Source organism: Pavona decussata, unplaced genomic scaffold, assembly GCF_977016875.1.
Source record: "Pavona decussata unplaced genomic scaffold, jaPavDecu1.1 SCAFFOLD_580, whole genome shotgun sequence".
Classification (NCBI taxonomy): domain Eukaryota; kingdom Metazoa; phylum Cnidaria; class Anthozoa; order Scleractinia; family Agariciidae; genus Pavona; species Pavona decussata.
The window spans coordinates 75,317-88,246 of record NW_028145853.1 but is presented as its reverse complement, the minus strand read 5'-3'; the positions used below and the strand labels follow the sequence as shown (position 1 = coordinate 88,246).

General features: G+C 37.2%; 1 protein-coding gene across 1 annotated transcript; it reads left to right on the top strand.

Annotated features, from left to right (window-relative positions):
• Window positions 1–3,206: 3,206 nt before the first annotated feature.
• On the top strand, window positions 3,207–9,193 carry LOC146449800 (chymotrypsinogen B-like). Its single transcript, XM_085101090.1, has 5 exons — window positions 3,207–3,314; window positions 4,011–4,232; window positions 5,583–5,795; window positions 6,214–6,543; window positions 8,991–9,193. Exons 1-5 carry the CDS (start codon window positions 3,260–3,262, stop codon window positions 8,999–9,001), a joined length of 831 nt encoding a protein of 276 aa, XP_084957216.1. The 5' UTR covers window positions 3,207–3,259; the 3' UTR covers window positions 9,002–9,193.
• Window positions 9,194–12,930: the final 3,737 nt, after the last annotated feature.

Sequence of the window (12,930 nt, the reverse complement as noted above, 5' to 3'; positions counted from 1 at the left end):
GTTTATTAGCGTTTTAGATATGCGATTTGTTTGCAATAATGATTGACGTCTCAAGTAATCAAAATAGGAAGATCGTTAAGAAGGCACCATGTTTGTATCCCCCAAATAGTCACTGTAATAGGAAAAATGTTTCTAATATAGCTTATTTTCACCGGCTGAGTTTAGAAGCACGTCAGAGCTGTCCAACGAATAAATTTCTGCATGGTCAGTTAGGTATTTGAAGAAGAAAAAGAAGCCGTAGAAATTGTATTCGATCGACTAGCAAGATAATACCGACTCGTTTAAAGTCAGTGTTTGCTTAGATTTTATTATTTGTAAGGCGTTTGTTGACTTTCGTTTGATTAAACGAGGCGGTCATTTTTTGACAACAATGTCAGAAAATGAATCATACATGCAATTTTAAGATTTTCTGAAAGGGGATTGTCAATTATGTTTACTTTATCAAGGAATACGTGAAGAGCCGTTTTGACGTGGACGTTTTGTGAACTTTAAATTCCATTTATCAGAATGTACATTGACATGTAATAAAACCAAGCTAGATCATGACTCATCTCTTAAGGTTTTCTTTATCTATTTTTGATTGAAATATAATATTCCTCACTCAAGACGTTTTAATAATTGAAATGATAATTTCGGTACAAACAAAAAGCGGAAATAATAGTAATAATAAAATAGGTTAAATAGGTTGTTGCAAAATGAAGGCCTACTGCGGAGGATATATGCTTTTGGGGTCTAGATAGAAAGTATAAGGCCCCAAAAGTCTAATCTTTCCAGCTGGTTTGGCCATTTCAAAAGTTCAGTTGCGATATAAGAATTAAAAGCATTTTTTTATAAACTTTAAAGAGCGAGGACGAGCGATGTTAAATAACCCTCAATTTCTACTTAAACTGAAACATCAACGACAATTAATATTCTGTGAGCAAGTCCCCGACCACTATTTTTTTTTCAACGTTCAAACAAACAATGCTCTCCTCGTGACATGTGGGCGATGCGTTATCATTCCAATTCCGAGTTTTATTCATCCTTCTGCGGACACTTGTGACATAGATCGATAACGCAGTGAGTGAAATATCGTATTTCCTCGAAGCATATTACATTTGACACATCAACAGACTGGTCTGAATTTTAGGCAATTAATATTTACTGAAAGTGGCGGCAAACTTCCAATAACTTCAACGTATCCCTCGTGTATTATTTTTAGTTGTTGTTCCTTTTTTTTTTCTTTAGTGATGAGTGGTTTCGAAGTGGTTAGTGGTGGTTGGCCCCATCGTTGTCCCTTTAAAGATGCCAAGAGTGCCAAGACCATTTTTTTTTTTACCAGAATAAACAGGAAACTGAACCTTGTGTAAGATAAGAATGCGTCACGACTATGGCTTTTTTTTTTTTACCATAGCTTTGTTTTCTATTTAGCCTTCCTGGGACGAGTTGCATAAAACTTAGCGGTGGGCATAAATGCTATTGTCAGACGTTAAAATACACTAGGATGAAGGTCTGGCGTTAGCAGTTACGCCCGACGTTAAATTTTATGCAACTCACCCCTGGTGTTTTGGTTTTTCTTTTGTTAGAATTACCACTGGCAACTGTTTACATTTTTACAGTAAAAGCTAGTAAATATTAAACATTCAAAAATAATATAAGAGCCTTATAAGGACAGTGTTATATGTTTTAGTGACACTTTGAATAACCAAAAACATATTTGTAAAGATGTAAACGTCAAAACAATGGTTCAGGGATGTTAACATTAACCATGATAGTGCACAAAAACTGGTTTCATTTAGTTTTGCCTTAAGATGGCTCTATGAAAATGGATTACAACTTGAAAAAATGGCCATTTTTTTAGCTTCTCATATGCCGAGCATGGAAAATCGGCTAAAAACGGATTTTAGTTAATTCTTGCTTGGATACTATCATTCCATATTTCCCTTCCGGTACTCTAAGAGCAATTTTATGCTAGAGAAGAGGTTCGTAGTCAAATATTTGAGCAGCCTTGACCAGTATACAGCAAAATATTCCGTGACGGTGCCCCTTTAAAATCCTTCAACTCATCTTTATTCAGGCTTTAGGTCCACGTTTTTTATCCTTTTGTAAAACAGAGTGTATTTGGAGCAATTTAATTTCTAACTCAGTTTTTGACACATTTCTGTTCTTTACTGCTAAATGTGTACTTTATCAAAGTAGAAATACATTTTTTAAATGCTTGGAAGCCTGTGTCCACGAATAGACCTATTTCATAAATGGCGGCCGATTTCTTTTTCTTTTCGTGAAATGTAAATTAGCTCTACTAAGTTCATTTAAGTATACTGAAAAATTGTATCAAATTTTGCACGTAATAACGAGGCTGGTAAGGCTAATTTTCAGAGTGGTAAGAAATGCCTTATTGGCCGCCATTTACGAAAAAGATTTATAGCTAGCTGCGACAGAGAAGGAGTTCCCTAGGCATCATGCATCGTGCCAATGAGGTCATCCAGATACGACCGTCGATGTTAGATTGCAAGCACGGTTGGTACCTGTAAACAACAACAACAACAACAACAACAATCTTTATTCGTTCCCAAAAATTATATAGTGTTAACATACATGCAAGAAAGAAAAATTACTGAGGAAGAGAACACAGCCACTTAGAAATGGCAAGCTAATCGAGCTAAGTGGCTGGGCCAAGCGGAAAAAATTGCAAATACCCTAGGCCTACATTGACATAGAACTAAGGACACGATTTACCATTCAAACTATTGTAGCAAACAGCTGTTTTCAAAGACTACCACGCTTTAAATCAACAATTATTTGTGGCAGTGAATAAATGTGGGATGAAGAATTCATCCGAGATTTCTACCTATAACAGGTTAAAACATAACATTGCAAGCAAAATTTACCTGAATGCAAATTGTGTCGCGTCACTCTTGGCATCTTTTAGCCAAAAAAGAGAAGGGAATGGTGAAGTTATTAGTAGAAAGAAAGTGCTCCCTATTCTATGAACATAAATGACAAGATACTTTACTTAGAACAGTATTTTTCTTTTCTTAAAAGAAAATGTCTTAAGGTGCTAATAACTCATTCAACATAGATTGGGTACAATCTAAAGATTAAAGTACATTTTTGACAGTTTCAGCAAATAGAAAACGTTGCAAAAGAAGCGGTTAAAAGCTTTTAAAGTAACGACTAAATATTTTTAATTTACACACCTTTCAGGTGTCAAACTTGGGTATTGATAAATTGCCCCTGCTTAGATGAGGATTAGTCGTCTTTACGAACGAAAGCCAAGATGAAAGTACAAGTATTTCTCGCATTTTTCTCGGCATTACTGGCTGTGTGCAAAGGTAGTAGAAAACCCCCAAAATGTTTATACCTTTTCTCTTTTATAGTAACTGTTGTTAGCTTTCAAAAGTGTTATTGGTGTTAGGCTACACAAGTTTTTTTTTTTTTCCTTCTGATAACGCAGATTATTAATGTTCGTTCACACCTTATGCACAATTCTTTGATATCAAATCGCAAGTGTGGACCAGCTTTCGGGTCCATATCGCTGTATAACTTATTCTTTTATGAAAAAACTTCCATGTAATTTGAGACACGTTTGAAGGCCCTGCGGTATCGCAGCAATTAAACGCGCTGACATTGCTGCTAGTTTTCATATGCAACTCGACCACGAGAAAAATGGCACGGAAGTTGCATTTGTAAATTAAAGGGTCTTTTGGGCGAATGCGACTTGTTGACCAGGAGTCACCAAGCAATAACAGCGAACAAAAGAGTTCTTTGAAAGAAGGCAAGCACAAGCCTTAGTTGAAACTTTAATCAAATCCCGCGGGTAAGTGAATAGTTATAAGTACCCAAGTAAAACAGGACAAAAACAAAAAAATTCTGCAAAGTAGTTCTTGTACGTGGTTAAGGTAATGCATGTCCACCTTGGAGAGGCTTAAGCCTTTATAAGGTATTGTAAAGCGTTAATGTTATATTTTGAAGATTGTGGCAAACGCTACTTTATTTCTCGTGTTGTAACTTGAATTTATCTTTGAAAGGGTGTGGCCGACGCTATTTCATCTCTCGTGTGGTCGGTGGTGAGAATGCCCCCAAACATTCATGGCCCTGGCAAGTTTCTCTGCGAATGTCCATCAACGGAAACCTGCAGCATATCTGTGGAGGTTCCCTTTTTGACAGAGAATGGGTGGTGACGGCTTCGCATTGTGTGGTTAACATGGACGACACAGTCAACAAACCTGATTTGTTCACTGCTGTAGTTGGTGAGTCAGTTGAAATCACAGTTCACTTTAGTATTGCTTATGATAGAGTAGCGGTCATTGAGTAAACAAAGGGCCATTACTGTTGTAAAAGAAAAAGTCCTGAAAAAAAATATAAAAATCTTATCGATTCGATTGACAGCCCAACAATAGCATGTATTGTGATTGGGCTCGCAGTAACTGATTGACGCTGTTACAACATCCCTTCCTGTACATCCTTAAAAAATAATAAATAAATAAATAAATAATAATAATAATAATAATAATAATAATAATAATAATAATAATAATAATAATAATAATAATAATAATAATAATAATTAAAGTAATAAACAGCTGGAAAAAGTCAACGAATCGCTGTGGTTTTAAGTTTGACCAAGAGAGGACGAACCCTCTCTTGGCTTGACCTAAATGCTGAGTAGATTTCACTGTTATTGTATTATTAAACTTATTTGATAGTTTCTGACTGTTACGTCGATGATGTAATTTAGCATGTTTAATTGGACATCATAATTGTCATCCTTTCGTGTTGTTTTCTTTTTTTAAATATCATTCCTACTTTTGTTCTCTTGGGTAACGTGAGGGAGATCTCGTGGACCTGGGATTGAGCTCTCTAGGTTGCTCTTAAAGGAGAATTGTCATGGGGATTTCTATGTGCGTCAAAAATGCATCAGAATTTTATCTCACACAAACATATCAATTGTTTTCCTCTGACGCTTAGCAAACCGTGAGTTTTTTTCCCAAAGCTGCAAAGAAAAAGAAGGCCAATTTTTTTTTTTCAAGTTGCATCCATTTTCATCGTGGCCATCTGTAGCCAAAGACAGTTATTTACAGTTCAAGAAAACTAGTAAATTGACTTTCAACAAAACTGAACCATTATTTTTGTATGTCCTTTGGCCCCAACACGCTTTTCAGCTTTTTAAATATAACTAACAATTACTGACATAGCCCCTTCAACAGTGAACTCTCTCTAAACTATAAAGTGCATAATTTTCGAGTGCTTCATTAGATGTTTTCCATTTCGTGACCAATGATAGTGGTATAGGTATATGAAGGTTTTAATAGTGAGTTTATTTACTTCGTATTTATTTAATTAGCTTCGAACTCTCCACCTTAAAGCCTCTAGCCTATAGCTAAGTACGAGGAAAATACTTTTAGGATCGACGCCCTGGGAAACTCTTGGCGAGGCAAGTTGCTGACCATTTGAAGGACAACAGTATCAATTGTTTTCTATATTTGTTCGGCTGTGGCATTATCTCTGATCCCATTTGAATCTTTGACGGTTGACTCGATCTATCCTTCTTTTTCGGATTTGAACCATCATATAATTCAACAATTATGTCCTTTATTTAGGTGCACATAGGAGACTTGGGACCACCGCCGTACAACAAGAGATTAAAGTGAAGCATGTGCTTGCTCATAAAGGCTTCAGCTACAAGCACGCGAGGAATGACATTGCCCTGTTACAGCTAGAAACCCCGGCAAATCTCAGTGACAAAGTCAATACTGTTTGCCTTCCTGGGCAAGGTTCAAGAATTGCTGTTGGGAAAAAGTGTTATATTACAGGTATTCTCTAGATAGAAAACAGTGTTTCAGATATATTACTGACAAAAGGCAAGTTGCACTTTATAATTTGTTGTAATACACAAAAAACAGAAAAAAAAAAATTGTTACTCGATATCAGCACGCTTAAAATAAGTCAAAACAACTTGAACCGACCAGAAAGAACATACCAAGATTCACTTTTGGATCAATCGATATGTTTCTTTTTTCCTGTGAAAGGACCCTTCATCAAGTTGTTCTGGAAACTGATGACCAAGAAAATATTGATTTCATAGGTAACTACTGAAGGCCTTGTTGTCACAAAATAAAAGCCATTATCGGCCTTCCGCACACAAAAAGGGTTCAAGATGGCAGGGGGTGATATTCCCTTCTCCCTTTTTGTATATCCGAGGGCTAAGTCTCTCTCTGAACTTCAATTTAGGATGGGGGCGAACCGTAGGAGGTGGAAACGCGTCAGACATCTTGCAACAAGGTATGCTACCAGTACAGAGTCACGCCAAATGCTCCGCATTGAGCAACTCCATGTTTACAGTGGACGAAACAAGCATGATCTGTGGTGGAAGTGGAAAACCGAATCAGGCCGGTGGTTGTCAAGGAGACAGCGGAGGACCGTACGTGTGCAAGGAGCAGGGAAAGTGGGTGCTGAGAGGAGTTGTGAGTTGGGGTGACCCTGTGTGTGACACTAAGCACTTCTCGGTGTTTTCACGTGTCAGCTCCTTCAGAAATTGGATCGATAAAAAATTGTCCCTCGGTAAGATTTCATTTGTTGCTGTTGTTGTTGTTGTCTTTTTTTTAAGTTCACTTGAGAAATAACTACATCTATTGTGAAGTGGAGTATTTTTTTATTTAGCAACTTAGGTTAAAGTAGTTTTGCAGGAATTAACTAATAATTCGTGACTGTTATGGTGATCGATTTTGTGATTAAGGATCATTCATGGTCTTGGTTAAATCAGTAGTACATGCAGTTTATAGAGTGGCCTGTTCAATCTATTTTTTTTTTAAACTTCAAACGGTATTTGTTTCCGCGGAGTACGTGTCCTGGAGTTCTGGCTAACCAATTGGCTTGCTCAACTTTGGAAGGCAATCTTGTATTTTAGAGCCATTCAAGGTCTAGGTTAAATTCATACATACAGTTTTTAGAGTCGCCTGTAGAACCAATTGCTTAAAAACTGTAAACGGTATATTTTTTTTCGGTGTACATGTCATTGGATTGGCCAACTGGAGAAGAACCAGTTTTGATTAGCCATCTTTTAGGCGTTTTCGTTTTCGAGATCTTTATCAGAAGTTTTTAATTTGTTTTTAACTTTTGTGTGAAGCTTATTTATGTTTGCTAGTTGAATACCTTTTTTATTTTTTCTCAATGTGCGAACAAACGGGATTCTATAATGCAAACCGGCTGATTGGTTCAGGTAGCGGGCGGAGGTTTTCGATTGTTGCAAGGCCTTGCAATTGGGCCTTGTTTTCGTGCGGAAAAAAAATGTTACTCACCGGTCTATCTTAAGTCAATTCCTCGGGCACAGTTTTTCTGAGCACGGACCTCCCGGCCGGTGAATAACACTTATATATGTATTCTCCAATTTATGCTGATCAGGGAACCTAAACATGCATGCATGGAGTTGTGAGGGTGAGAAGCAAAGGCAGGCAGTGCTTTCTGTACCAATTTAATAGAAAACGAACCTATAGAGACTCCCGTGCATACATCTCCTTGTTGAAGCATATCATGTAAGGCTTTTAGTACCTAATATGCAGTGTAACCAATCCTTTCGTTAACGTTAATCACCCTTTGCTTTTTTTTCGTTCATGAGCATTACGTAACAAACAATAAACAAAACTGGATCGAAGGATAAAACGTTGAAAACTGTGTCCTTTGGAATTCTCAAAATGGGGAGCATCATCAGCTTCACGCCCTGGTACTTCAAAACGGCCATCTTGGATCCGTTATCTTAGATTTCTCGATTCCCCTAAACGCCAGGAAACCTTTCAAACGGACCCCCAAATAATCAAAGCAAATAAAGAAATGCTAAAATAGTACAGAAATGTAAAAGCGACTTTATTTTATTTACAGGGTTACAAATTCAAATTTCCAAAATATGGCTGGCAAAATTTAATGGTGTATCAAATTGTTGTCAGATATATATATATTTTTTTAGAAAAAGTTAAATAGTTAAGTTGTGAATACATTAAAATATCAATGTTTAACTTAAAAGAAAGGCGATGAGTGCTCAAAATCAGCGAGAGCACTTTATACCCCCTCCCCCCTCTATCCCCCCACCCACTTCCTCGCTCGTGGGTTTGAACTGATAAAAGCTTTCATACAACAGCTCTGTAGTTGTTTCCCTAGCTTTTCCATGGGAACACGTTGGATATGGGATGATAGATAGCCAACGAGGTGCGCAACGCCGACTTAGCTATATAATAATTCCGTATCCAACAAGCGGGAATGGAATGATTATTGTATTAAAAACAGCGACGGAAAATCGCTTAATCTTACTCATGTAGTGATATTTCTTTTCCCCCTGATGCATACTCCTGTGGAGCATGGCATAATGGCTTATATGCCATGGCCACTAAGCCAATCAGAATTCTGGAACTGCATTATCCAATGAGTCAGTTTTAATAATTTATTAAGTTTGAACAGGCGAAAAAAAAAAAAAAAAAAAACTGACGCAGGTTATCTAGAGTCAACGTTGTTATGCTGCTGTATTTTGTCAACGTGCAATTTCAGTTTCTGCGCCAAACATTTCACAAAAAGGAATCGATGCTGATGTGCGGAATGTGTCTCCTATCGATTCATAACCTTAAGGCCCGTTTAAACGGTTTCAACATTTTGCCGAACACTTGTTCGTTCAAAAAAAGCTGAACGGATGTTGGGAAAATGTTGGACGAACGGAGTGTTCAAACGGCTTGTACGCCATTCAACATTTTCAAGAACCAAGAAAATGATAAATCGATGTTGAATAAATTCGAATGTTTAAAGCAATTAAAATTTGATTCAACACACTTTCAACACGCTTTCAACACTTTTTACGCTTTCTACAATGTTGGAAAACCTGTTGTTTAAACGCTTCCGACTTTTGTTCAACAACTGTGTTGGACGCATGTTGAAGCAAATGTTGAAACCGTTTGAACTGGTCTTTAACCACCAAGAAGACAGAACGTTTCTACAAATAAAATAATGCTTTTGTTTTTAAATTGCAGTCGAAGAGTAATGGTCCCAGTTGGTCTACGAGATGCCTCAGCAGGCGAAAAGCTTCTTGCGATCGAGGAAACGTATTGATAAATAAAGAAACATTAGATAGATAAATGGATAACCTTGATTTATGCACGGCAGTTATTAAAGCTTTACAACCTACGGTGTCTTTAAATGCAATGTAATCAATAGCAAATGAAATAAATAATTGAAAATCAAAACAGTTTTAGTGATTGTATAAGCCGAAGTATTTTCAAGATTTTCTATATAATTCCTGACTAGCAGGCTTTTGTGAACTGTTTTCTTGGGCAAGAAACTTCACTCCATATTTTGTTCTATATGTGTGGTTAACTATCGTTTAAATAGTCAAAAGTTAACAGTTCTTTTGGCTTGTCACGCAATCTTTCCTCCCCAACGAGACTTGTTGAGGATTAACTTTTAATCATAGATTAACGTTAATCGGCTTTCGAACAACCCCGCCAGAAACAGAACACATTATAATTCTACTGTACAACCGTTACGCACCACAGATAGTGCTCAAGAAGGAAATCGGTAAGTCAGGCAAGATCCGTTGTGTCACACTTTCCGCCATGAGCATGGAAACCAAGTATACACACATAGTGACAGCCATTTTGTTTCAGATTTAGAGGCAATTTTTCATAATCCGGTGGTCGTAATGTGATAAACTGAATTTATTTTAAAACCATATTTGCTGGCTCTATAGGCCCAGGTAAATTGTCTGCCACCGGCTTTTCGAGCGTTGTGAGATTGCACTGTTTATAGGAAATAGGGACTACTCAGAAGTCGTTATGTTATCTTCGCCTTTACTAATATCATCCCGAAAAGGGTGTTAACTGTGAACATATTACCCCTCCCCTGAGATTTGTTCATCCCAGGAACATCGCAATGCATTTATATTGTCAGAGCCGTTTCTTCCATTGCAACTCCTGGTAAAGGTAATTAGTTTTGTTTAGATCAGCTTTACGTCTTTCAAGTTGTTCAGTTTATTATGTTCATTGTTGGTGTTGTTCTACACGAAAATTCTATTCAACAAGAAATTGATTCCGCCACAAATTGCTCCTGTTTGTATAAGTGTTCCTTAGTTTAGGCTCTGTTTTATGGTTTCGGGTAACCGACACAACTCTCCCCAGAGTTTCCCTGGGCGAGCTAACTTTTCACCCGGCTTGAAGATTTCAGCTCGTCTCGGGTGGGCGAGACAACTCGGGGGTGGGGAGGGGGCGATAAATTGCGCGCATATTTATTATTTGAGCTCCAAATTTTGGGTCTAAAATCGCATATCTTATTTACAAGAAGTGAACTTTATCTTAGATATTCTCACAGTGATAAACAGAGGAAATAAACTCAACCATATGTAAAGACCGCTTATCCATGAAGACCAGGGACAACTCTGTTCAAAGTGGCATGAATATTTAATTAATTGTTTACTGATCCTAGTCGTCACGCTTGTTTTCTGTAAACAGTCACTGGGGTAAAAATGAATCGAAAGAATCAACTTTCAATAAAATTGACCACTACTTTAAAAACTAACATATAAAAAGAGGGGAGGAGGGAGAGGGGAGTAATTGAAGTTGCAATGCATGCTGGGTTTTCGTGTCCTAGGTATTGCAAGGGTTTGAAAGTCGAACGTTTATGTTCGTTTCAGTGCACGCCTCTCAGCACCCTGCAAGCAGAGCTTCCTCTTGAGCAAGCAAAAGAAAGGCTCTGTTAGCAGGGTGGCCTCGCAGTATTTCGTTTTCGGTTGTAAACAGACAATTCTCCAGCGACGGTGAGCATAATTTTAGCCTGTATATTTGCCTTGCTGGGTATTATTGTTATTATTTTAAAATATTAATACTGTACCATTTCTCTGTTTTTCTCGTGAATTGAAGTGGCAATGCACACGATTTCTTTCGTTCTTTTGAAACGTAGAAGACTTTTAAAGATATCTTTTAGACTTGCTGGTTGATTTTCATCAATATGCGGATAGTTTTTATTAGGCCTTATCACGGTTTTCGACGCCATTTTGACGAGTAGGCAAACACGTCTGAAATAACAGTGTTTGTATGGGAATCCGATGTCAAATAATTTTTATAAAACATCGCTTCTGAAAAAGTCATGAATTGGAAACTTTGGCACTAGGAAAAAGATTTTAAGAAAAAAAATTGGAGGGATGTAGCTGTGTCAGAAAGCGTCCAGTCGTGTTTCGAACTTTCCATACATTTGTCTGTACAGCGAACCAGCCGTGGACTGCTACTAAAAATAGTTCGCGGGAAAAAAATACAGGGAAATGTATGGAAAGTTCAAAACACGACCGGACGTTTTCTGGCAAAGCTACATCCCTCCATTCTTTTTTTTTTTTTTTTCTTAAAATCCTTTCCCTAGTGTCAAAAGTTTCCAATTCATGAATTTTTCAGAAGCGATGTTTTATTAAAATTATTTGACATCGGATTTCCATACAAACACTGTTATTTTAGGACTGTTTGCCTACTCATCAAAATGGCGTCGAAAACCGTGATAAGGCCTATTAAGCAATTTTTGGTTTTTAAGATTGTTTTATGGCTACATTGTAACTTTTGATACAGTGCATGTAACAATATTTTTTTTAGATAAGAAAATATGTATTAAACTATTCCAGTATTTTGAGTTACCACACATTTTTCAGAGATACTTAAACGACAAGAAGCTTTAAAAAAACATACTGATCATACATGCATATGGCACTCTTTTTTGTCCAAATTGAAGATTACCTGTCTCTGAAATATGTGATATTACCAAGAGAGGATGAAGGTAAGAGAGGTAATCCCCCATATAGGCCCTATTCCCATCGTAATCCCTCTGAAGTTATTTTTAGATCTCCCGCGAGATCCAGCGCCCCAAGTAGCCAATCATATATCCTGAATTTTACCCACGTTGACAGCTAGGCCGATTCTCACGCAATGCTACGCGTCTTTCGCGAATTGATCTGAAAACAAAATGGCGAAACATGCATACGGAAAGCGTTGCCTGCATATGTTTTGTGGACGAATGCTAGTTTAAAATGGTTGTATTTCGACAACGCAGATTGGAAAAGAATCGCTCCGGCATGATTTCTTTTAGAGCCCAGCTGTGCGGAAATTATGCAAGAATATTACAATGCAATTAGCTGGCGAAAATTGAAAGCCGTGATTGAACAGACAAATACATACATCTCAACCCAGGCACGAATTTTGATATTTTTATCGCAGCGAGTGCAAAATCCCTACAGTCATTGAAATCTACGTTTTATTTACTTTCTAATCACGTATGTAGTTAAGAGATTCGTTGGAAGAAACGCGATAACAAATCTTTTTTTCATGCAAGAGTATTACATTTAGCTGTCGAAACATTGAAAGCGGCGATTGAACAGACGAGTATAAACATCACAACCTCCAGCAAGAATTTTGATATTTTTATCTCAGTGAGTTCAAAATCCCTTTAGTCATTGAAATCTACATTCCATTAGCTTTCTAATTACGTATGTAGTTAAGAGATTCGTTGGAAGAAACGCGAGAAACAAATCTTTTTTCATGCAAGAGTGTTACATTTTAATAGCTGTCGAAACATTGAAAGCCGCGATTGAACAGACGAGTATAAACATCACAACCTCCGGCAAGAATTTTAATATTTTTTATCGCAGTGAGTACAAAATTCCTTCATTCATTGAATTCTACGTTCTATTTACTTTTAAATCACGTATGTAGTTAAGAGATTTCTTGGAAGAAACGCGAGAAATAAATCTTTTTTAATGCGAGAGTGTTACATTTAGCTGTCAAAACCGCGATTGAACAAACGAGTATAAACATCACAACCTCGGCACGAATTTTGATATTTTTATCCCACTGAGTTCAAATCCCTTTGGTCATTGAAATCTACATTCCACTGGCTTTCTAATCACCCATGTAGCCAAGAGATTCTTTAAAAGAAAGGCGA

Excerpts from the sequence above, each read along its gene's own strand:
- LOC146449800 (XM_085101090.1), top strand. The coding sequence starts at position 3,260 with ATGAAAGTACAAGTATTTCTCGCATTTTTCTCGGCATTACTGGCTGTG. Across the intron at positions 3,315-4,010 it reads ATTACTGGCTGTGTGCAAAG|GGTGTGGCCGACGCTATTTC; the intron begins GTAGTAGAAAAC and ends TATCTTTGAAAG. Across the intron at positions 5,796-6,213 it reads GAAAAAGTGTTATATTACAG|GATGGGGGCGAACCGTAGGA; the intron begins GTATTCTCTAGA and ends ACTTCAATTTAG.